General features: G+C 43.3%; 1 protein-coding gene across 1 annotated transcript in view; it reads right to left on the minus strand.

Annotated features, from left to right (window-relative positions):
* Nucleotides 1-26,951, minus strand: part of Bmp6 (bone morphogenetic protein 6) — a 176,608-nt gene that overhangs the window by 30,179 nt on the left and 119,478 nt on the right. Inside the window, exon 2 of the mRNA XM_070024606.1 lies at nt 5,847-6,039. Within this exon, the coding sequence (XP_069880707.1) occupies nt 5,847-6,039 (193 nt within the window). The remainder of the gene's footprint in view (nt 1-5,846; nt 6,040-26,951) is intronic.

The following is a 26,951-nucleotide window of genomic DNA, read 5'->3' on the forward strand; positions in this document are numbered from 1 at the left end:
CCAAGCCAACATCACCTCTGTTCTTCTAACTTACTTTTGTACTCTTTGTTTCTAAGTATTTAACTAAAACTTCTGAAAAATTCTGTGGGTTTTCCAGTTAGCATTTTTTCTTTCCTCTGGAAAAACTTACATTCTACCTGTAAAATATGTCCAAATTTGAGAATTTAGTCAAAATTTAAGGTGATAATTCAATCTGGAATTGATCCTGGGGATTTCAGGAACCTAAATTGTGAGTTGACCTAATAAAATCTTTCTCAAAATTTTGAAAACTAGAAAACAGTTGTGCCTTGTTTCCTTGGTTATGCCATTATACACATCCTACAGATTCAGACATTAGCAAGAAAGATATGACACAATCTTTAAGCACGCACACACACACACACACACACACACACACACACACACACACACACACACACACACACACACACACACACACACACACACACACACACACACACACACACACACACACACACACCATTGCCTCTTTCCAAATAGAGTAGTATATTTTAATGTTGCCTTTTCCAGGAGGATGTATTTTAAGTTATCACTTCCAATGTCATCTAAAAGACTATAGCATGACAGAACATGGAAAAGAAAAGTTATCACATAGAGAAGATAGACCATTACTAAAAAAAACAAACAAAACAAACAAAAGCAGCTGCCAAAACATACTGTGTAGAATGGAATATCAAAGCTATCTGAGGCTATGTGGCCAATTCATGTGCCAAACAGGACCATGACTCATTACTCCACATGTCTCTTAAAAATTTCCCACTGGCTTTCAAGAGATTCTCTTTGACTTCTAGACATACCATCTAAATTCTGTTTAAAACAGGAAAAAGTATGTTTAGCCAGGTGCCAATGGCTCACGTCTATAATCCTAGCTGCTCAGGAGGCTGAGATCTGAAGACTGTGGTTCAAAGTCAGCCGGGGCAGGTAAGTCCATGAGACATTTTAGCCAACTACTCAAAAAAGGCTGGTTTGGGCTGGGAATGTGGCTTAGTAATAGTGCTTGCCTAGCATGCATGAAGCCCTGGGTTTGATTCCTCAGTACTGCATAAACAGAAAAAGCCGGAAGTGGCACTGTGGCTCAAGTGGTAGAGTGCTAGCCTTGAGCTAGCCTTGAATAATGATCTTCCCAATCTCCCAAAGTAGCTAGGATTATAGGTGTGAACCACTGCACCTGGCCTCTTCCTTCTTGATTATGGATTCTCAAATTGTATGTATATGACAGCATTTTCTTTATTCATTTATCCATTCCTGGGCACCCAGGATGATTCTATGACTTAACTGTGGTGTTATAGCAAGGATGTGCATGCATCTCTATCCCACTGAACTTTGATTCTTTACATACGTAGAAAAGAATATAGCTGGATCATACGGTAGTATTATTGTGTATGTGTGTATGTGTGTGTGTGTGTGTGTGTGTGTGTGTGTGTGTATACATGTGCACACATGCTGGTCCTGGGGCTTGAACTCAGGGCCCAGGCACTGTGCCTGAACTTCTTTTGCTTAAGGCTAATACTTTATCATTTGAGCTGCAGCTCCACTTTTGGCTTTTGGTAGTTAATTGGAGATAATACTCTCACAGACTTTCCTGCCTTGGTTGGCTTCAAATCACAATCCTCATATCTCCGTCTCCTGAGTAGCTAGAGTTGCAAACATGAGCCACTGGCATCCAGCTATTTTTAATTTTTTTGAGGAAATTGCATACTGATTTTCCTAGTATCAGGGCTGAATTCTGCCAGCATGTTCTTCTTATACTAACAATTGGTTAGAAGGAGGCCCTCTTGGGAAGTTCACACCAAAGCTCAAAAAAAATGGAGGCATAGAGACATGTCAGACGAGATTGCTCTTCACCTCCTGATACCCCACCTTTATCTTGGTACTGACCCTATGTTACTAGGTGACTGGTAGGAGGCATGAAGACAAGAGTTCAGGCATTATTTGGTCTTGGCAAAGTTCTTATGTGCCCTGCTTCGTTCTCTCAAAGGTGACATTCCTGCCTTGTGTATCTGATGGGGCATGGCAGACTCCTATTGAGAGAATATTGCTTTTTCCAAACTGTTGACAGTTCTACATTTTTTGAAGTGCTATGGCACTTCATACATGGCCTCATACATGCTAGCCATCACAGCCAGATATGAAGATCCATATCTGTAACCTTTGCTATTCTGGAGGTTGAGATTGAGGCCAGCTCAAGCAAAAAAAAAAAAAAAAAGATTCTGCCTCAACAGGGAAATATAGAGTAGTGGTGTGTGCCTATCATCCTAGCGATGATAGGAAGCATAAATAAGATCATAATGTAAGCTGCATATGGAGAAAGTGAAAGCCTCTCTTAAAAATAGCCAAAGCAGATAGGGTGTGGCTCAAATGGTAAAGTGCCCGCCTAGCAAAGTCAAGGACGTGAGTTCAAACCCCACTACTAAAATAAGGTATATACACACACAACTATGGAGTGGTTTGTTGTTGTTTTGTGTGTGTATTTTGTTTTGTATTTGTGCCAATCCTGGGACTTGAACTCAAGGCCTAGTTTTTTTTTTTCTTTCTTTCTTTTTCCTCACGGTTAGTGTTCTACTACTTGAGCCAAAGATCCACTTCTGGCTTTTGGGGGAGGGGGGAGAATGAAGGGTAGGGGTAGTTAATTGCAGATAAAGAGTCTCATGGGCTTTCCTTCCTGGGCTGGCTTTGATTGTCCCTTCAGATCTCAGTCTTCTGAATAGCTAGGATTACAGGTGTGAGGCACAGGTGCTCAGCATGGAGTGTTGTGTTTTTTTAAAGAGAGAAAATGCCAAGAACATCCTGGGTGGTTTGGACACTAGTGTAGAAGGCTGAGTGGATTTCATTTCAGTCTATGACCTGCTGCATATCTCTCCATGATCTGGCCCTGGTGGAGGACTTAGTCTCAAGCTTTGAGTAAAGTACTAAATGTTTCCTTGATATTACTCAAAGCATCATCTGTTCAAGTAGCCATTTTTTTTTTTGGTGGGGAGGGGAGTGGGGCTCAGATTTGAATTCTAGGCCTCATACTTGCTAGGGCTGGCAGGACACTACTTGTACCACACCTCCAGAGATGGTCTTTGCTAGGTATTCTAGGTATTCTGGGTATTGCTAGGTATTTTCACAAACTTTTTTTTTTTTTGGGGGGGGGGACAAGATTGGCTTCCAACTGTGATCCTCCAGATCTGAGCCTCCTGAGTAGCTAAGATTACAGGATTGAGCTGCCAGCCCCAAGATTTTTTGTTTTTTAAAAACTTACCCGATAATTCATACCAAACACGAATCCTTCCTGTCCTTCTCTGAGCCAATACACCATTTGCCTAGAGCATTTATAGAGCATTTGCCTAGCATGCCTGAGGTCCTAGGTTCAAGCCCACTATTGCAGAATATAAGAAAGAAACCAAGGCTCTAATGGAGAAACAGAAAAGGTAAAGTATAAAACTCTGACTTGCCCTCACCCCTTTATTCAAGGCGGCCAACTCTTTTGCAACACAAACATTTGCTAAATGAAGTGAATCCATCAAGTGCTACAAATTTCACTTAAACACAGATTAGACAAATACATTACTTTACAAGCTTGAAAAAGTGTATTTAGCCAAGATACCCCAAGAGGCACAGATGGGGAGATCTATATGTCTATTACTCACCCCCCACCAACCAACCAAGAAGCCTTGCAGCCTCTGGAGGCCACTGGAAGAAGCCGCAGGAGGGCTGGGCTTCTGGCCTGCAGATAAGAAAACCTTCCCATGGCCAGCCTACAACCCTTTAAAAACATAACCTTCTCCCAGTCCTCCCAATATGTTCCCTCTCCTATGCACAAAAATGAAACCTCATCCCATTGCCAAGCGTCCCATCCTAGGAAGCAAAGGACGACGGCTCTCTGCTTTGGGAGAGAGCCATCCGAAGTTGGGATTCTTCAAGATTTCATTTTCCAAACTCACTGTAGGCCTCAAGGAAGTCTGTCTCCACCATCCTGAGCACAAAGCAGCTGTTCTTTTTTGGCTGGAATTCAGGATAAACCTCACAAAAGGTCTGTCAACTCTCTTAATAATAATAATAATAACAAAGAGAGCCTAAGCCATAAATTTACAGCCTACAGGTTTTTTTTCTTTTTTGTTTTATTTATTTTTTTTACTATGATACTTTCCCCACAGAACAGGGAAAACCATGCATCCCAAAAAAACTTCACAGCCACAAAGGTACCAGTAAGCTATTCCCAACAGAGAAATAGAATAGAATAAATGATTAGGCAGATAGAAAAGTCCAAGGCTAAAATTGTGCCCAAGAATCTCTGAATACTAATTCTTTCCAAATAATCAAAGATGAATGACTCGCAGCCCCAAAACGGCCCTCTGCTTTGTCAATTGGAAAGCTATTGAATCGACTTTCAATTGAGGGGTAAAAATCAGACATCTGAACATATCCCCCTCTTTCAGAAATTTGGATCCTTTATAATGATGCCACAATGGCCATGTCTTGCTTGTTATTGAATAAGGCCATTGTTGTATGTTCAATACTATGAAATTTGACGCCATGATGGATCCCTAACACGAGGTTTCCACCTCTCCTTGTAGTTTCCCCGCTCAGAGATGAAGAAACACAAGGTGAGAGAAAGACTGGTGGTGCTTGCAATGAAGAAACAGACCATTCATAGGGAGAATTGCTATTCCTTGTGATTGCAGGCAGCATATTTGTGATAGATCACCAAGTTCAGAAGAAACCAAAGTTATTCCTTGACATCTCAATAGTCTTGTGAAGTTAGTATACTTCCAAGACTCAATGCAAGAATCTGAACTTAAATGAAAGTTAAAAATTCCTTAGGAGTCTGGAAGCATGGTCTTTCCTGCCCTATCTCTTCTCTTCCTTCCTTGTTACCTTTGTGTCTATAATATAATTTAACCAGACTGTCACAGCAATGGGTTGATTTCTACACAATGAGAACAATGTTACTACTCTATACATCCTGCTCTCTTCTCTTGGACCTAATAAATGGGCATCTAAGTACTGAGCCCCATTCAAAGAACTTTGTTTCTTTTTAGTGTCTTTCAGGTTTGAACTAACCATTGCCACACTTCATCATCTTCTTCCCATCCTCTTCCAACAACTGTTCCCCAGAAATTTTCTTTGCTGTTAGGAAGCACCATGAGTATCCTTTACTGGATTTACTTTAGAAAATACGAGCATTAATGGGGGTGTGGCTCAAGTGGTAGAGAGTCTGCCTAGCAAGACCCTGAGTTCAAACCCCAGTACCACAAAACAGAAGGATAGAAAGGGAGGGAGGGAGGAAAGGAGGAAGGAAAGAAGGAGAAAGGAAGAGGAAGGGAAGGAATAAGAATAAGAGATATATGGGAGGAAAAGGAAATCTATCTATCCTTGGGATCCAGTGGTAAAAAATACAGCATACACTCTTATGCAAATATAAGTGTGTGTATATTAGATGCAAAAATATCTGGCTAAGACACCTGAATCAGCCTTTCTTGTATCACTATAGAATTTTGATAGAGGCATTAGTCACCCTCACCCACCACTCAAAGTGGGGACCAAGCAGTAATGAGTGACATTTTACCCCCCAAACGTGTCACTGTTGTCTGATCCCAAAGGATGCTGAGTAGATACCAATCACAGGCTTGCTGACAAAAAGCTAACCACAGGAAATGGACTTCACAGTGGAACGAGTTTCTGTGTAAAGGCTGCCCTTCACAACTCCCCCGCCTTTGTGTTCATGCCTGCCCCTGAGCTCCAGTGTACCTGCCACAGACATACTTGGGGGTCACGTGATGACAGGAGTGAGAAATGGGGGCCAGCCCCACGTTTGGAGGGGCTTCCTTGAGCCTTCATACCTGTGCTGATGCTCCTGTAAGACTTGATAAATGCTGATAAGAAAAGTTTGGTTTTTAAAACTGCCCACAACACAGTCCTTGTAGATGCGGAATTCTGCAGCCGTCACCGCCTCACCCTCAGGAATCTGGGATAAGTTGAACTTGAACTCTTTGTGGTGTCGCTGGCGAGGGGAGAACTCCTTGTCGTACTCCACTATAGGGTTAAACAAGAGAGAGTGACAGCTATTGTTACTTGACTAAGTGCCACAGGCTCACCTCACGCACTTTCCCCCGCTTTTCTCCACAAATGGATTACCAATGGCAAATTACAGCAACCAGGGTGGGTAGCGAAGAACCTTGGCTAAACTGTCAGACAGCCAAGATGGAAGTCCCTCACCTTACCCGAGGAGACCACCACATTCTTTGGCCAAATTTACCTTAAGCGCTGTAGTTTGGATACTTTGGAATTAATTTTCACAAGTCATTTTAGTTCATGGCCTAATGGTTAGGCTTCATGTTTCCTCATCAGCAAAAAGGAAGATGACCAGAAAGCTGAAATGTGTTGTTGGGAAGTGGGGGGGAGGTCAGGAGTCAGGGATGGACAAATGGAGAAGAGGAGGGGTGTGCAAATACAGTCCTGATATTCAGTGTACATATGAGAGATTGGAACCAGCTAAGTTGAATGGGGTTGGTAGAGATGGGGGAGAAAGATGGAAGGGGTGACATTGTACTCTTAAACTCATATGCTGAATTGAAACCCTCTTGTATATCTAATTAAAAGTTTATTGTTTTTTTTAATGGCAAGATATGACTATGGGGAAAGGTATGAGAACAAATAAAGCCAGGTGCAGGAACCTGTGTCCATCCTGGCCTCATGACCACCCTGCTCTTCCCTTACCCTCTTCCCCCATCCTTAATCTGGAAATCGTGTCACCATTTGTAGCCAACAGGACCAAGGCGGGCCCTGAGTCAACCTCAGCTGGGTGACACGGGGTGGGGAAAGAGAGAGGACAGGGAGGGATTCTGGAGTTCCAGGGGTCTGTGGATTTTGCTGGCTATTCTAAGGATAGGGTTGCTGTGGAGTTGAGGTTAAAGCTTCCTAGAAAATGGTGCCTACCCTCCTCCTGCTGGTGGCAGCTGAGGGATAGATGACTGAGAGGAGCCACCATCTGCTCCCCAAAGTGATGGAGGCCCATTTTATCTGCCGTGAGACCCAGGTGGTAAAGGAGAGCTTATAGGGGCAAGACCCCATGGGGTCACTGGCTATTTTCTCACATTGAAAAAAAAAAAACTGGAAAACAATGTAGTCAAAAAAGTATGACATGGGCCTAGCTTTCCATTCATGGATGAGTGAAGGAAATATAGATATATTCACAATGGAATAAGAGTCTTAAAAAATAGGGAAACCTTGCCGTGACAATGTAGATGAAACTGGAGAATGTGTTGCTAAATGACACAAAACAGGCAGAGCCATACAAATGTCCCATGCTCTCGCTCACAGAGGGAATTCAGGAAAGTCCAATTCTTCTACGCAGAGAGTATAATGGTGGTTGTCTGGGGTTGGGGAATGCGGGGGGATGAGGGGGACGGGACAGGAGGAGGGGATTGGGGCAACGGAAGTGAATGTGTACAAAGGTTCTATTTTGCATCTAATGCACAGATCATAACTAATTAATAATAGCATATGCTTAAAATTTGGGACTATCGATGTGAAAAGTGTTCACAAAACAATAAAAAAGTTTGGTTAAATACATTTGCTACGAAGCTAACTGCTAGTGGGTTCAGAATGGATATCTGCATTGAAGCACTGTATTCTCTTCCAATAGGTATGGCTCTTATTTGTTAATTTTACCTCAAAACTAAAGTACACTGGGGCATGATAAATTCTAGGGCTCTAGGCATTCACACACAATGAGACCCAAGGATACTCTTAGGAAAGTAACACAAAGGCACAACGCCTAGGTGCCTCTGATCATATAAAATCATATTTATCCAAATGAATTCTAGGACATAGAATCAAGGTTTTTATCTTTGTTGTTGTTTGTGTTTTCTTTTTATCTTGTTTGTTCATTGATTGCTCTTTGGGTAGAGTAAGGCAGGCCACAGATATGGAGGGACAAAGGGTAAACAAATGCAGCAGTGCTACTCACTAAACACTATGTTGAAAATGAGCTACATAACTGGTGGGTGGGGACTGGAGGGAAAAGCTGGGAGAGAGCAAGGGAAGGGGTGACATTTTCTGAAAAGAAATGTACTCTTTATCTGACATATGTAACCATAATCCTTCTGTATATTACCTTTAAAATAATAACAAAAAATAAAAATTATAAAATCTATTTTTTCCTGAAGACAATGTACAGAAAATTGTAATTACTGACCACTTTTTAGAGTGAGTTTTCTGACTCTAACAAATTGAGAAAAATAATATTGAGTTAGCCCTAGAAGTTTCACTCACGATGGCTCTAACAGTATAAAAGGAGGAGGGCTGTGCTTCTACTACTCTTTTCCCTGGAGTAAGGAAATGCTTCTGCCATGCTGTTCCTGTTTCTTTTAATGGCAAAGAAACCTTGTGAGCAAATTAATCTTTTATGGTAGACTTTCCCTAGGGCATGTGAGTAGAAAAAAAATCAAATTACTTGTCATTTCTAACTTTCCATTTCCTCTTAACGCGTTTTGTTTTCTGTAATTGCCAGAGAAAATCTTTAGAGATTTAGCACCTTTAAGAAAACAAAAGACTTCATAACTCTAGAAAAAACAAAGTCTTTGATGGCATTCACAGTACTAGGGAAAAGTTAAGCCATCTACTCATAAAGGGTTTTCAGGAAAGAATTTCCCAAACACCATGTAATTATTCAACAAATCCTTCAGATTTGAGTTATTTTTCCCTCCTTTTCAGACTTGAGAGATTGTGAAAGAAAAAAGCTTTAGCTTTGTAAGAGCTTAAATGTGAGAAAAAGAGGTCCAACAGAAAAATAAATCACAGCTCAGCCCCAAGTAGACAGCAGGCTCATTAATTACTGGCTAAGCATGAAAAGCAATATTGTTGAAGAGTTCACTCCAGGACGGCCACAGGGACAGCATATCACTTTTCCCTAAAATTGATCTGCCTTCTACGTTTGATACGTTATCACCGTTGGTTAAAAATGAATCAAATCTGATTTCCCAAAGAGACTTTCTAAAATATAGTCACACAGCTTTTCTATGGGGACTTTAGAGTGCTTCATTCCAATGTAGCTAAATGAAAATACAACTTCAGGATTCAGTAAGAGAGCATGGGTAAGAATTCCTCAAAATTATCTTTCAATGGGTCATACTATGACTGACAGAAAAGTACAGACATGAAGTGTTAGATGAGGCAGACACTAAGACATTTCAATCATAGGGAAAAGAGAAAAGGACAAAAAATTTGAAAGATGAGAAATGAGGTAGGTAGTCTTTAAGAGTGTTACTGCCGATAAACCACACTCTCAAGGCTGGCTAAGTAACCTGCTCTGACCAACAGAATTGATCCACAGTGAGGGCCATAAGCTAGGCCGTAAGCTTTGAGCTTTCTTCCATGTTACCTTGAGCGGCCATGTCAGAGGTTTCTGACTACCCAGAAACCTCTATGCTAGGAGAAAGCCCAAATTGGAGAAGTATATAGAGGAGAGAGAAGGAAGGGAGAGAAAGAATGGTTCATCCAGTCAGATGCTGGATGTCCAGCCAACTTGGACATCTAGTCCATTGGTGTTTTGGGTGACTCCAGTCAGTATCAATCATAGAAGCAACTCTATGGAAGACCTTGGGCAAGAACCACCTTGCTGAAGGAAATCGGTCATTTCACAGGAAGGACAGATGAAAGCCCTCTGTTTGGGAGAGTTAGTTTTGTAGTAATAGGTAACCAAAAGAAGAGAGGATGAAACAACTCAGATTGAAAGAAGAGAGAAGGAAAGGGAAGAAGAGGAGGGGAAATCTGTGCTAGGAAGAGAGAGATTTCATATCATTCTTAATGGTAAGGATTGTCCGACACTGGGAGGAAATACATAATTGCACAAGGAAGAAAGAATCCAGTCAAATGAGGGGACACACATCTGTAATCCTAGCACTTAGGATTAAGAAGCAAGAGGATCACAAGTTCAAAGATAGCTTGGGTAGCATGCTGAGACCCTATCTCAAAGCTAAACAAAACAAAAATTCTGGGGGAAAAAAAATAAGAGCATTGTCCTAAGCATTCGTTTTCTTACTGTGTGAATTCGAAGTCGTTAGAAATCACACTGGACATTCTTTCTGTTCTTCCATTTTAGGGGAGGCCCCTGGTCTCTATCACCCTACAAGTCTCTGCTTCCTCCATCCTTTGTCCTGTCTCTTAATAATCTTACGTCACTTAGCTCCACACTGTGACACATTTAGCACTTTACTCCAAAGAATGACATCCTTACTTTCCCCAGGATACTTAAGCCCTCATCTCTGAAGTTTGCTTGGAACTCATTCTTCCTTTCCTCCTCTTTTGCCTACAGTTAAATGTATACATTGTATTTGCTAATGCAGGAAAAGTTAGCATGGAGACACATGAAATAAGACAACTGTGTCATTTCCATGTGCATTACAGGTAAGGTTTGAACTTATCCATTCAAACTGTGTGATTCTGGATGCCTAAAATGTGAGACAGTTTAATAAAGGAGAGGGGAAGATGATGCTGGATTTTAAATTCAGTACTTAAATTGGACCATCTTTTTCTTGTTTGGAGGTCATTCCCCCCCCCCCCACACACACACTACTGCTTAATTTGAATGTAACAGAGATATTTTAATATAGGTATTTTCTGAAAAGCATTCTGTCTGAATTATGTCAATTAAAATTCTCTAGAGAAAAATAAAGCCACCACCTTTTCTCAGTTGTAAATATACAAAAGAGAAGATGAAAATGGAGAAAAAGAACCGAAAAATGTGCTTTAAACATTTTTCTGAGTAATCACACACATGATTTGCTTACTTCCTGAGTCATTCATTCTAGATTAGTTAAGGCAATTCCAGCAATTCCCAGTAAATTTTACATTTCCCAAATGCTTCATGTTTCTACTCAGTTAAATGCCAAACTTGAAATTATAAAAAAACAAAAAAAAAAAAACAAAAAACAAACAAACAAACCCCATCCACTCCATTTACTAATGCAGCTTTTTTTTTTTTTGGAAGGGGAATGGGTGGCAGTTCTGGAGCTTGAACTCAGGACTTGGTAGCTATCTCCGAGCTTTTTTGCTCAAGGCTAGTGCTCTACCACTTGAGCCACAGTTCTACTGGATATAAGAGTCTCATGGACTTTCCTGCCCGGGCTGGCTTCAAATCATGATCCTTAGATCTCAGTCTCCTGAGTAGCTAGGAATCCAGGCATGAGCCACCAGTGCCTGGCTACACACAGATTCTGATAACCACCGATTCTGAACTACCGATCAACAGTTCTTCTGACCCCACAGAGGAAATAAATCCTTCAGGCTGCACATGAATGTTTCCATGAATATTTATGACCATATACAGTGCATACATGATTAAGCATCCATATATCATCATTAGTGGTAAGGGTAAAACCAGGTCATTTATTATTTTTTAAATCCATTTCAGAACAATTTTTATGCCCAATATATAGGCATTCATGTTGCTGTAGGCTGGAAGGATGCTTGGAAGCTATAACTGCACACATCTTACCAAGGAGAGAAAGTCAATCTCAGCTGCCAGCAGGGAACATGCTAAGCACTTAATCAGCATTTTTCAAGAAGAAAAATTTAGTATTTATAACATGGATACTGAGCCATCAATTCCAAACACTATTTTCCCAGTATTATAAGGATCTCAATAAAGAACCACCAGGGCCAGGTGCTGATGGCTCTCACTTGACATCCTAGCTACTTGGGAAGCTAAGAATAGGACCATATCATGGTTCAGGTATTCACCTGGACAGGAAGTAAAACCCCATCTTAAAAATAACCATGGTAGCCAGGCACCGGTAGCTCACGCCTGTAATCCTAGCTACTCAGGAGGCTGAGATCTGAGGATCGAGGTTCAAAGCCAGCCCAGGCAGGAAAGCCCATGAGACTCTTATCTCCAATAAACCACAAGAAAACTGGAAGTGGCGCTGTGGCTCAAGTGGCAGAGCGCTCGCCTTGAGCTGGAGTGTGAGGACAGCGCCCAGGCCCAGAGTTCAAGCCCCATGACCGACCAAAAAAAAAAAAAAAAACCAGGGTAAAAAGTAGGGCTGGTGCATAGCTCAGCAGTACAGTACCTGCCTGACAAGCTTAATCCCCAGTAACATCACAAAGCAGAAAGAAGAAAGAAGAAAGAGGAGAAGGAAGAGAAAGAGGAAGAGAAAGAGGAGGAGGAAAGAGGGGGAGGAGAGAGGGGGAGGAAGAGGAGGAGGGAGAGGAGGAAGAGGAGAAGGAGGAGGAGGAAAGAGGGTGAGGAAGAGGAGGAGGAGGAGGAGGAGGAGGAGGAGGAAAGAGGTTGAGGAGAGAGGGTGAGGAAGAGGAGGAGGAGGAGGAGGAAAGAGGGTGAGGAGAGAGGGTGAGGAAGAGGAGGAGGAGGAGGAAGAGGAGGAGGAGGAGGAGGAGGAGGAGGAGGAGGAGGAGGAGGAGGAGGAGGAGGAGGAGGAGGAGGAAAGCAAGCAAGTAGAAGAGCAGGGAAGAAGAAGAAATTGTATCACATATATAGTCAATATAGCCAGGTGCTAGTAGGCTAATATCTGTAATCCTAGCTACTCAGGAGGTGAGATCTGAAACTCATGGTTCAAAGCCAACCTAGGCAGAAAAATCCATGAGACTATTTCCAATTAACCATCAAAAAGCCAGACACAGAGTTGTGGCTCAAGTGGTAGAATACTAGCCTTAAGTTCAAAACCCAGTACACACATACACACATACACACGCACGCACACTCTCTCTCTCTCTCTCTCTCTCTCTCTCTCTCTCTCTCTCTCAATATACAAGTTTTCATAATTGAAAAATAAGCCGAGTGCTGGTACATCATGCCTGTAATACTAGCTACTCAGGAGGCTGAGATCTGAGGATCAGAATTCATAAGCCAACCCAGGCAGGAAAGGCCATGATTAACCATCAGAAAACCAGAAATGGCATTGTGGTTCAAAGTGGTAGAGCATTAGCCTTGAGCAAAAGAACTCAGGGAGAGCGCCCAGGCCCTGAGTTCAAGCCTAATGACCGACAACTACAAAAAAAAAAAAAAAAAAAAAAGAAGGAGGGCAGGGTTAGAAATATAGTTAGCATCCCTAACCAAACACAGATAAGGTAAAACATCAATCCAGGCAAAATAATGCATGCTTGTCATCTCAAGCTGAGACAGGAGGATTTTGATTCCAGCCTGTGCTCTATCAAAAAATACAAATAAGAGGTAGGGATAAATGAGGTGGGTATAATAGCATGTGCTTATGGTAAAGAGTTAATGTGCTTAACTGAAGTGATAAAGTGACACTTGGAGATCTGTTGAGCAGAAGCTGTCTTTAGCAGAAGCTGGGTGGTATTATGGGAAAAATGTGTTGGCCGCACAGGGCCGAGCTCCATGTAGGTTGAATGTGCGTGGGGTGGTAGTCTCCGTGGAAGCATGGGACTGACTGCAGATGTTATGGGCCTACAGGTTCTTTATATTTTATATTTTCTGTTTTTTTTTCTTTTTGTGTGCTGGCACTGGGCTTGATTTCAGGGCCAGGTCATTCACCCTTAGCTTTTTCACTCAAGGATGGTGTTTTACCACTTGAGCCACAGCACTATTTCCAGCTTTTTGGCAGTTAATTGAAGACAGAAAGAGTCTCATGCACTTTTCTGCCTTCTTGGCTTTGAACCTCAATCCTTATATCTCAGACTCCCGAGTAGCCAGGATTACAGATGTGAGTCACTGGTACCTGCTTTAGTTATATCTTCTATCTAACTTGGAGTCTGTTCTCCAAAACATGAAACCCTTGGGTGGGGTGAGGGGGTGGGAGGGTATTACTTAATTTGTGCTGTTCTCTGAGTTCTCACATGGTGCTTGTTTTGGTGGCTTATTTCCTGGTGCATTTGCAGATTTTTAAAAATTCCTGTTTGAAGTTCACACTGAATGCGTAAGTAATGCCGCCTGTACAAACAAACACGCACATATACCACTGCTTTTGTAAGAAACAACCACTAACTGGAACCTCTGCCTCCCTTTGGGCCCCCCAGCTTACTTAGAACCTCAGAGCAGGTGCCCCATCTTGGCCCCTACCCCTCACCCTGGCCCCTGTGCCTTTGGCTTGTTTGTGTTTATCCTGGATCTCGCTGTAAGTTAGCAGGAGGCCCCACAGATTATCCACTCTGCAATACTTCCAGAACCCCACATCTTTATTTTATGTCTTCATGTTTGGAAAACAACATTTGGGACACATTCCTCTCAAGGCCTAACACAAGCCTAATGTCTGAGGCGTTTACAAAACAGATTCACATACATTCTTATCCCATCGGTTTTGTGAGACTAGAGTCCCAGAAGAAAAGCAAAGCAAGTACTCTGAGTTCCATCGAATCAAGAGGAACCTGAGGCCCAGGGCAATGGGGTGCTCTCCTCTGATATCCCGCCTCATGTCTTTAGCTTCTCTCTGTGCGGATCCCTGTCGGTTTCCCATCTCAGCATGTATAAGATGAAACTGGCTATCTTCCTGTTAACCTGCTCTGGTTAGTCTATCTCTGGTCACTTCAAATTGTCCAATTGATCACCATTCCTGTTCATTTTACCTTCTAGAACTGTACTGTCCAATATAATAGCCACAGTCAATGGTAGCTGGTTTATTTTTTTATCTCCCCCCCCCCCCACACACACACCATTTCTGGAGCTTGAACTCAGGGTTTCATATTCTTTTGCTCACTGCTGGTACTCTACCACCTGAGCCACAACTCCAGTCTGGCATTTTCCTGATTAATTAGAAATGGGATGCTCTTGGATGTTCCTGCCCAGACTGCCTTTGGAACCTCAATCCTCCAGGTTTCTGAGTAGATAGGATTATAAAAATAAGCCACTGGAACCCCACATAGTAGCTGTTTAAATTCAAACTGACTAAAAAGTTAGAAATGTACTTTGTCCCAATGGCTACAACAAAACATTTTTATTTTAGCCAGGTGCTGGTGGCTCATGCCTATAATCCTAGCTACTCAAGATGCTGAGATCACAGCTCAAAGCCAGTCCAGGTAGGAGAGTCCATGAGACACTAAAACTGTGGGTGGCATTGTGGCTCAAAGCAATAGAGAGCTAGCCTTGAGCAGATGAGCTCAGGATAGGACCCAGGCCCTGAGTTCAAGCCCCATGTCCAACCAAAAATATACATTTTTTTTCAGAAATTCAAAATACAGAAATAAATGGAATAGTACTATAATTATGATACCTGAAGGTAAAAAGTGTTTTGTTATACAATTATATTCCCTCCTTAGTACTTAATTTTGTGGGGTTTTTTTTTTTTTTTGAGTAGTTTGGGGAGAGAAAGCATAGAGTCCCTGTATTTTTCCTGTCTTCCTTTCCAGTTTCCTGTCTTTCTGAAGTTCTACATTGTACAGTACATGCTGAAAGTACTGAGCCCATATTGACACAGTATTAGAATGTAACATCCATGTTTACATCCGCATTCACACTTGGGGCGCATCCAGGGGTTTAGATCTCCATGCATGACCACCATGTACCCTTACAGTATGCTACAGGCTAACGCTCAGTAGCCCTACAGGGAGAGTAGCTACTCTACTAGAAAGCACATCATCAAACATTTCACCACTGCAGAAAGTTCTACAATGTTCTAGAAGTATCTGGCAAAACCTATCCTGCTGTCTATGACCACAGTCCTTGGGCAGAACCCTGGTCCACCCGTACTCTGTACGGTAGCCAGCACCTCTCTTACAAATCTGACACAGCCATGGCAGTTCAGGCCATACCTCTGGCTACCTCTAGCTCTGCTGCCCATCTTCCCTTGCCTTAAACTCTGTTCTTGGAAGACACTTTAGTAGTTTTCTTTTAGCCACACTTCCCAGAACCCATTCCTTTCCCATTCTTGAATAATCTCCTTAACTTCTAAGTGTGTGTGATGCTGGGGACAGATGGAATTCAGGGCCCCAGCCTTTCCCTCTCTCACCTTCTAGACTAAGACCCATTACAGGGCCCACATTTGATAATGCTTTAGGTGTCTTTCCAAATAAAAGTAATTCATTAAAGCCATAAAACAAAGATCAGCACATCGATATTCCTCCAAAATTACTAATATTTTGGGGGGGCGGGGACAAGGGAGAGGATGTCCTTGGTCCTGAGCAGGACACTCTTGGTGGAACCCTTGCCGAGAGCTCGCACGTCCCCAGATGCTCGCCTCAAGAGACTAATAAGACCCCGTCCTCTTCCACTTCTCCCTTTGGCTTTATTCCCATGAAGTAAACAGCTGCGCTCTGCTATGTGCTCCAATCACAAGACACCACCTCACTGTGAGCCTAAAAGCAGCACAGCCTTATGGATCATGGACTGGAACCTCTAAAGCTGTAATCCAACATAAACCCTTCCTCTCTAGATATTTATTATCTCAGGCACTTGTGAGAGAGCTGGGAAGTTGACTGATGTACCTTTCTGACCTGACCTTCCTTCACCCACCCACATTTCTTCCCCTCCCCCATGGTTTTGCTGTTCCAAACTTGAGGGTCACACAATGGGTATTGCTGAGTATCTAGAATGGAGTAACACAACGAGACACAACAGGCCGATAGTGGGTGAACCTTGGAGTAGAGGAAATGGAAGCTATTGCTTAATGGATTTTTTTTTTGGGGGGGTGATAGAAATGTGGAGTGTGAAATGTATAAAAATCCACCCAGTTGTTCACTTGAAAATCACTGCAATTTGAAAGAGGAATGGAAGAGCAGTAAGGAATGTATCAGAAGTGTTTTCTTCTCAATTGAGGATGTGATTTAGAAATTGATTCTGCCTTTCTTATGCATGGTGCATAATGCTTGAGTAATCTAATTAGATTGATTTCCTTTCTCTGCTTTTTAAAATTTAGCATGCTGAAGTAACAAGCAGAGCAGTATGTGAATTGCTTACTTGGGCCAATAGAGCTGCTGCTTAAAAAAGACAAGCTGGACAGATGTCCCAAAGCCCAGCTGTTTTTGTTCTGTAGAACTGTCCCTGGTCTTGGGGAAAGATCACTGGGGCTAGAGTCACAGGACTGAATTCTATTCTAGTTCTGGAGGATGCTGTAAGGCCCAGAAACAGTACCAAGTCCTGACATTCATTCACTATTCACATCCATCAGCTCCAGACCTGAAGTCTACCACTAGGAACATGGAGCCAGCCTCCAAGGGTGGCTTGCAGTATGGCAGGTGATCTTTGTTCCATAGGAATGGTCTCTGGGACCTGGTTTCCCTAGTTAGTGCTGTGTTTTTACCACTTATCCACATTGTATGTTTAGTGATTCATTCTTCTGTGACTGAAGAATATTCCATCGTATGTAGAACTCCCACTTTTTGATCCTCTCAGTTGCTGAGGTACTCTTGGGCTCTTTTCTCTCTTCTCTCTTGTGGCTCACACTGTTCTGAATATGCATGTAGTTGTATTAAAGTCTGTGTTTTCAATTCTGTTTATTTTTTTGTTAGTTGTGGGGCTTGAACTCAGGGCCTGGGAACTGTCCTTGAGCTTCTTTGTGCTCAAGGCTCTACCACTTGAGCCATAGCACCACTTCTGATTTTCTAGATATTGATTGGAGATGAGAGTCTCAAGACTTTCCTGCTCAGGCTGGCTTTAAACCACAATCCTCAGATCTCAGCTTCCTCAGTAGCTAGGATCACAGGCCTGAGTCACCAGTACCCGGCTGTTTTCAATTCATTTGCTCTTCCTCTTTGTCTCTCCTACTCAGCCATTGAGTCCCCAGAGGAAACATTGGAGGGGTCCATGGCTGTCCACTGGTGTTTATTCACAGCCTGCTCCAGCATAAAGGTGATGAGTTCAATACCATTTCCTCAGGCTCACTGCATCGCACACCTGAGCAGAAAGAGCTAGAGAATCCACATGTACTATCTCAATACCTGACACAGCATAGGCTCACAAGGAGCATTTGTGGAGTCTATTAGAAATGAGGTTCATCCAGGGGTCTCGGAAGAGATGAAGAAAAGGTGACATAGACAGATGCTGCAGGCTGGTAGTCTAAAGAAGAAAAGGATACCCACAGATCAACATCGTGGGAAGGGCCAGGGAGGCCAAATCTCCAGCACACATGAGAAAGGATGTTTCTTGCCAGAAGAAATTCTGGCAACGTTGAAAAGCAAGAGACCTAATCAAACGGCTATTGTCTCCTTTCTTGGAAGTGAGGAGTTCAGCATGTGGGAAAGACAGGCAGGGGACAGCAGCCTAAATGTGCCAGCCAGAGGCAGCACTGTCTCTTCCTACCTGTGTCATGACCAAACCATCTCCTCTCTCTCTCTCTACTCCTCTGAAACACATGGACTTTGGACATGGAGACACACTGATCTATATTATCTTATCAAGTATTGGAATATAGTATCAAGAGCGCACTGATCCCGGAATTGCCTGTGTTGATTTCTGGGACCACCATTTGTGCAGAGATATCATCTATCTGCAAGTAGTGGAAAACAATGAGAGGCTGCAGAAAGTTCTGGAAATATGTAATAGAGATAAAAATGTATCTTTAAGTTGTCCTACAAAGGGATTTCATTTCAATGTATCAATTTATGAGTACATGCATTCCTTTTCTTAGGAGTCCTACGTATCAAGTACTATATCATCAGGATATTTTTTTCAGGTAAGTTTACCCTCTTACCCAGCAGGAATAGTTCACTGCTTTCAGGAAAACTTCTGGGGTAAGCAGAATCTGTCCCTCCCCCCCCCCAGGATGGAAATGCACCTCTTGAAGCATGAGAGCCGGACTCTGTTGGACAACAGCCTTTCTCATTGGGTGGCAGCTTAAACAAACACTAAATCCTGCCTTTCTCCACAGTGGACTTTTGACCATGACAATGGAGCTATTTGGTTTAATGAAATGTTCAAGTTTGGAAAGTACAAAAAAAAAAGTCACTGACAGTCCAGTTCCTTACTTAGATTCCCAGGGTTATGAGGTTCGTTTTTATTTTTTATCAAATTACACTGATGACCTATTATTATTCACCGTGCAACAAACATGTGCCAAATATGAGGATATGGGGAGAGCTCTTTCTCATGATCCCTTCCAAGCTCTGCGTGTGTGATTGGCCCAGGGTCGCCTGAGGAAGTGGGGGCAATGTACATCCCTGAGGGGCTAAGCCCCTCAACTGCACATGGCTCTCACACACATCCCTGTAACACACAAGCATGCTCTGGCTGAGGGCTAGAAGTACCCTCCCATGAGTTGCCCAAAGGAGCTGGGAAATGTCCCCCATTAATACCTAACATGTAGCAAGCAACACTTGCTGAATGAAGAGACAGTCCCTAGGAGCAGTACTTCCTAAGTATTACATGGCCTGATCGCAGCAAGAGAGACACTGGAACCTTTCCTGGTCAAACTAAGGGCCAGGTTTCTAAACCAAGATGTAATTCCAGACACTGGGGACTGTGCTGGTGGGGGGTGGGTGGGGGTGGTGTATTGATGGGGGGGGTTGTAAACACAAGAATGGAAAAACACCAGCCCTGTGATCTGAACACACAAACACCACGAGCCATTCTTTTCCTTTAATAGACAAGACTTGGAAACCCAAAGCCTTACAAAAACACAACAAAATGCTTGTCCCAGGACGGTTCTGGGAGAGTGCCTGGTCCTTCCTGGGGGCAAGAAAGGCCTCTGGTTCCTTGTGAGCAGCAGCTGTCCTATGGGTTTACCCCTAGCCTCCTCCAAGTATATAGACTAGGCAATAGTGCTCACATCACAGAAATCAGACAAACCAACTCAAGGGGGCTGAGTGTTTGAATAGGTGATTGAAAACAGAAAACACCTACAGGAGGCTTAAAAAGAATGAGTGCAAAGTCATGTTTTAACACTTCTGTCTTCCCAGTCTTTAAAATAAATCATGTTGTCAGGTGCTGTAGCTTGCACCTGTAATCCAAGCTACTCAGGAGGCTGAGGATCACCAGTTCTAAGATAGCCTGGGCAGGAAAGTCAGTGAGATTCTTCTATCTGCAGTTAACCAGCAAAAAGCTAAAAGTAGAAGCATAGCTCAAGTAGTAGATTTGGCGGTCTTGAATATAAAAGCTAAGAGACAGCCCCTAGGCCCTAAGTTCAATTCCCAGTACCAACACAGACACAAAATAAAGCACTTCTGAGCTAACAATCCTTACCTGTGTGACATCTCCAATCTCTCAAGACATGTTTGGGTGCCTTTATTCATATATGACAAGGGAAAACTTAAAGCCAGAAAGACAGAAGAAACAGAGCTGGGAAACTTTTAAGTGTGACAGATTTGTGGTATGTACTTATTTATATTTCTCATTTGGTTTTGATTTGCTAATTAACAAGTGGGGCAAAGCAAACATATTTGGGTTGAGCCTCGTCTCCCCTTCCCTGAGCAGTCGGTGAAATAAGTCTTGGATTTGCTGCTCTGTAATAATTTCCATGTCTAACATGGTCTTGTCACTGCAAGACTGAGTTTAGGAAAAACCAGGCTGGAGGAGAAAATTCCTATCCAAGCATATATCTGAGGGGAGGGAAGAGAACAGCATTGTCCAGCCAAAGTTTTCTCAGTTCCTCCTTCCCTCCCTTCCTTCCTCCCTCCCTCCTCTAATTCAAAACATTATACTTCATTATGGGTGCAGCACCAGATAGCACATTCTTTGCTCTGGTGATTCACTGAGCTTTCTTGGGAACACAACGGAAGAGAGGATCTCTGTGTGAAGTGAGTGATTTGTGTCTAGATGCCAAGCTAAACTGCTCACTTCACATTCTGTTTTTCTGCAGCACAGCAGGTCCACATGGTGGTTGCTGGGGGTGTGGGGGACATGGTGGGTGGTTCCCTGCCTTCCCCCTGCCAAGTCACAAGATCTCAAATCACAGATGAATGAGATCAGCAAACAGGCATTTTCTGCAGGTTTGGGGAAGAAGGGAAGCCACTGATAAAAGATGAGGAGAGGGGTATCAAGGAATTCTGTCCTTGGCTTTGGCTTGGGAGGATTCATTGGGACCAACAGTCTCAAGTCACAGCTCACGGGGCAAAAAAGAAAAGGTGTGAGAGGAGATGAATGGAAAGGGACAAACAGCCACAGCATCAGCCACTGACCGTGTAGCTATGGCTACACTGGGCACCTAGATTGGAGCCCAGTCGCCACTTATAGGCAATTGCCTTGATGCTCAGCACAGGTGACAGTGATTGACCCTTGGCCCAATCACGTGCCCCATCCATGCCTTGCCTATCTCTTCCTGTTTGATATTGCCAGAGTGGTATTAGGAAAGTAGGAATGAGAAGTCATAAGCAATTATTCCAATTCCTTTTGACTCTTCATCTCTTTCTCACAAGTCTTTCCACCAAGGCCAGTCATAACCAGTGCGACAATGGTCCTGATTCTACTTCTTTTCATAGCCTTCAAATGCCCAACAAGTGGCAAGGTGAAGCCGACCTCGAAATAAAGCACAGATGACCTTCCCTGATCATTCAAACCTAGGCTGACAAAAAGCAAGTGACCATCTGCCTGGCTGCAGCTGCAGAAGCAGCCACCCAGAGTCACATCGAAGGCTGATGCCATCCAAGGTAGTGAGAACCAGAAAAGCGGCAGAAACATCTGCAACAGAAAGCATCTGCCTTGGCTACATTTGACCCACTGGAGTAAAAGAAGGTAAGAAAAAGGGGAACTCATACTTCAAAAAAAAAATTATCTTTAAGTAGTTGTACAACGTTGTTTCAATCCCTCATGTCAGTGAGTACATGAGGGATGTCATTCTCCCCACTTCCCTCCCAACCCCATCCGTGCCCCCAATTTTCCCAGATCTGTTTTCACATATATACATTGAATTCTATGACTGCATTTTCCCTCTGGGTTTTTTTTTTTTTGCCGGTCATGGGGCCTAAACTCTGGGTCTGGGCGCTGTCCCTCAGCTCTTCAGCTCAAGGCTAGTGCTCTACCACTGGAGCCACAGCGCCACTTCCGGCTTTTTCTGTTTATGTGGTGCTGAGGAATCGAACCCAGGGCCTCTTGCTTGCAAGGCATGCACTCTACCGCTGAGCTACCTTCCCAGCCCCCCCCTCTGGGTTTTTGAGAGCCCCTTTGAACCCAGGAGGAGCACATCTACTTACCAAGCTTGCACAAGAGAGAGCAACACAATCTGTGCCCCAGCAAGCCCAGACACGAATGTGTACATCAGGAGGAACATGGTCTCAAGCACCCAGGATATATGGAGTCCACTTTGTCCCTGATCCTGCTGGAGATCTCATGAGCAGAGGAGGGGCCAAAGTCTGCTATGGACCACAGTTGTACAATGGAGAAGTTGAGTCTAGAATAACTGTGTGGATATGCATGTGTGTGTTTGTGTGTGTGCTTGCCTCAAGCAACAAGCTGATAGGAAGAGAAGCTAATTTGATCGTGGTACAGCCTCTGATCGAGGTGGCTGGAAGAAAACAGTATGTCCTTCAAATGACAACTTGAAAAAATATTTTGTCTCTTAAAACTAGTAAGGTTTTATAAGTTGCTGAAAATGGCTGGTTTTTATCTTGTCACAGCAATGTTGGTCTCCATGAGAGGCCAGACCCCCCCCAACCCCCCCCCCCAAAAAAAAATCCTACAAGAGCCAGGTACTGGCGGCTCACACGTGATCTGAAGAGCACAGTTCAAAGGTGGGCAGCCCAGGCAGACAAATGAGAGATGCTTTGCACACTGTGAATGGTGCAGCAGGCAGAAGATCCTCTAGTGTGTGCCCAACTCTATCAAGGGTGAATCACTGGCACTGTCTTAGTTAAGCATCTTCCGTTTCCCCCTTTCCCATCTCAGTTTCCTTGTTAGGAAAATGCTATAAATACTGACACACACTTAATGTTGCCTGCCAGTGAGACGAGTCCTACCATCAACATTGAATGAAAATACACACACATCCCACGAAATGCCAATATTGAACAACGAAAATTCACCAAACCCAACAAATATTCACTGAACATCTGAGCTCTCAGGATTCGCAGATCACCCTCCCTAGAGTTCACGTGTGCAACAAAATCATTTTAAAGGGCATCAATGAGCATTTAAAAATGTAAGAGAGAGCTGGGCATAGGTGGCTAACGATGGCAAGCCTAGCTTTCTGGAGGCTGAGATCTGAGGATCTTGATTCAAAGCCAGCCTGGGCAGAAGAGTCTGTGAGACTCTTACCTCCAACTAATCACTAAAAGCTGGAAGTGGAGCTGTGGCTCCAGTGATAGAGTGGTAGTCTTGAGTACAAAAGCTCAGGGACAGCACCCAGGCCCAAAGTTCAAATCCCAGGACAGGCAAAAAAAAAAAAAGATTCAACAGAGGCTGAATGGGTTCCTGCAGGGAGAAAGGAAAACTGTGCATAGGAGACTCAAACCAGATCGAGACCCTGCAACTGAACCCCAGCACAAAGGGTCCTAGAAAGATCACTCGGATACCTGGAATAATCAAAGCCAGATCTATTCTAGCCGACCATCAGAATATCATTATTCTACCTCAGCTTGAATTCTGAACACAGAGTTCTCAACTCTTCTTCCCCTCACAGTGCTAGGCCACTGATGATTCTGCACAGAAGCCATTCTGCCCACATCCTCACTATCACTGGCTACTAAACCACCACTGACTCATGTAACCTTGCCTAACTTGTCTGACTCTGTTCTGCCCCACAGCCTATTCCAGGCATACCAGCCAGCATGACTCCTTTGACAAATAATTGAGATGCATGCAACCCTCCAATGCCCTCTTCTCTGAGTAATATGTAATTCAAATTCCTTATGGTAGTGCACAAAATCCAGTCGGTCTTAGGCCTTAGCTTGTGCTCTAACATCATTCTCTACACCTGAAGCAGCTGTTCAGATCAATTCTGTAAAAAGTTCCATGCAGCCTCCTGCCACAGGACCTCTGCGTGGTATTTTCTTCCATGAGATGTTCCTAATGCAGGTAGCACTGGCCACAGCTCTCTGATGAAATGTTACCTTCCCAACCACTGGACAGAGCACTTATGGTCAAAGCCACAGCCCTTTCCATGCCTGCTCTTTATGACCTTCACATCATTTGCCAATTCTTGGCATCATGTTGAACTTATTGATATCTGTCTGTCTCCCCAGGAATGCATGCTTTATGAGCATCAGCCATTTGCATTTTATATATCTCATGTGCCTTCAACAGTATATGGGACATGGTAAGTGGGTAACAATGTGTTTGAATAACTGAGAAACTACCTCAGTTTGCTTTTCCTTTTTTTCCCCAGTGTCTAAACTTGGGAGGTCAGAACTCACTAGCCTCTCTGAGTGACTGGTGTTTTAATGAGATCGAGCAGGGGAAAACATTTTGCAAAGTATACGCGGCAATACTATATACTCTGTGCACGAAAGGTTGGGTGCATCTTTTCCCCAACTATCTTGGAACACAGCAACAATGTCAACAATCCAATCAGCATCACCTGCTCCAGGTGTGCTGCACAGAGAGGCAGGAATATGTGACTTGAGACCCAGCATGGTGATACCGGTGGTCCCACAACTTAGAATGTGTTTCATGGGAGACAGAAAATCTGAGATCTGGGAGAACACTAAGTTCAGAATACTACAGATAACACAGAGCATGCCTGCTGCAATATGTAATTCTAGATTGACAAATTTTGACAGATCACACACACACACACACACACACACACACACACACGGAGGCAGAGTCACTGCGTTAGAGTCACTGACCCAAGCAAGGCTGAGGTGCCCCTGTGGTTTTGCAGAAGGAAATGACCTGGAGGGACCTGTTACCGTGGCTTAAGATACCATCAAATCAACAATGCTCTGAAGGCTGGCACCATGATTTCTGAAACTCTGGGCTCTGCGTAATTTGTCTCATTTTGCTTTACTTTGTACTGCTGTTCACAGTGGACTGGGAACCAAAGATGGTTCCCAGTCTCAAAGATGGTGGGAAAAAGAGGGTGAAGGGGGTTGGATGATCTGTGAGATGTTTTGTGGACCCACTGGGCTTATGGAGAGTGTGGATCCACAGAAAGAGATCAGCAAAACAGCACAGCAGGCTGGGATCTGGTAGCAGGAAGTATACTTCAGCCACAAGGAAGAGAGAGGATGGAGGAGAGGATAGAAAGGATGAGGAGGATGAGGAAGATGAGGAGGAAAGCACCAAGGACCTGACCCGGTGTGCACGAAGTGAATTGTACAAAGTTAGCAAAGAAAGAAAATGCCACCTATGTCCCCAGTGGGGCCATTATGCACCTCAACCTTCATGTCACAGAGTGGATGGAGTTTTAGCTGAATTTAAGTTAAATCTCACTCCCAGCAGCTTTGCTCCTCCAACTCTAAACAGCCCAAGGCCTTTACCCATACCTTACTAATATGCCCAGTGCCAGATATTCTTGGAGAGGAAAGAATGCCTTGCTTCAAAAAGGAATAGGCCATGGAGTGCCACTGGCTCAAGCCTGTAATACTAGCTACTCAGGAGGCTAAAATTAGAGGACCATAGTTCAAAGCCAATGCAGGCAGGAAAAATTTGTGAGACTTAATCTCCAATAAACCAGCAAAAGGCTGCAAGTAGAGTTATGGCTCAAATGTTAGAATACTAGCCTTGAGCACAAAAACTCAGGAACAGCACCTGAGCCCTGAGTTCAAGCCCCAGGACTGGCACCAATAAATAAATACATGTATATATATATATATACATACATATGTAATATGATCAAGGCATGATAGCACACACCTGTAATGCTAGCACTCAGTAAGCTAAGGCAGGAAGAGTTACAAGGCCAGCCTAAACTACATAATGGAGACCCTATCTCAAAAAGAAGAAAAAAACTGGTTATACTGGACACAGCTGGTCTAGCAGGGGATTTGCTAAGTAGTTTATATGTATGGGCTCACTTATTTGCACACTCTGCACATGGTAGTCACTTAGGTACCCAATGCACAATTGGAAAAACTCAAATAGGAAAGTAGCTGTGGAAAGCCATGTGACTGAAGAGGGCAGACTTGGATCCCAACTCCCAAACCCATGAAGAAATGGACTCCAGAAATGGCAGGGTCTTTCGTGTGTGAGAGTATATGTGTATTTTATGTGTGTATGAGTGTTAGGGCTTGAACTCAGGACCTAGGTGCTACCCCTTAGCTTTTTTACTCACAACTATCTCTCTACCACTTGAGCCACACCTCCACTTTGAGCTTTGTAATTGGATGAAGTTAAGAATCTCCTAGAAGCTGGCTACTGGTGGCTAACACCTATAATCCTAGCTACTCAGGAGACTGAGATCTGATCATCACAGTTCAAAGCCAGCCTAGAGAGGAAAGTCTGTGAGACTCTTATCTCCAATTAACCAGCAAAAAAGTGGGAAGTAGAGCTGTGATAGAGTGCCAGCCCTGAGCAAATAAAAAGCTCAAGGACAGTACTCACGCACAGAGTTCAAACCCAGGACCAGCATGCACTCATGCATATGCATACACACATATACATGCATGCACGGCCATACATGTACACACACACACACACACACACACACACACACACATGTAATGCTGGAGGTATCACAATTACAGACCTCAAACTTCACTATAAAGCTATAATAACAAAAAACAGCTTGATAGTCGCATAAAAATAAGCTTGCAAACCAATGGAATACATTGGAAGACAAAAATAAACCCACAGACTTAGTCATCTGATAAGGGAGCCAAAAACATATGTTTGACAAGGAAGCCAAAAATACATGTTGGAAAAAGATAGCCTCTTCAACAAATGGTGTTGGGAAAACTGGACATGCATATGTACAAGACAGAAATTAGATCCCTGTCTGTCACTTTGCACTAGTATCAACTCAAGATGGACCAAAAGCCTCAATGTCAGACTGGAAACCTTAAAAGTACTATAGGAAGGAGAGGCAATAGAACTTATTGGCATACACAGGAACTTTCTGAGAAGACTCCCAGGGGCTCAGCAAATTGGAGAGACTCTACAAATAGGACTGTATCAAACTAAAAATATTTTGGCACAGAAAATAATATAATTACTGACACAATTACTA

Source organism: Dipodomys merriami, unplaced genomic scaffold (assembly GCF_024711535.1).
Source record: "Dipodomys merriami isolate MVZ:Mamm:240054 unplaced genomic scaffold, mDipMer1.0.p SCAF_16, whole genome shotgun sequence".
NCBI lineage: Eukaryota > Metazoa > Chordata > Mammalia > Rodentia > Heteromyidae > Dipodomys > Dipodomys merriami.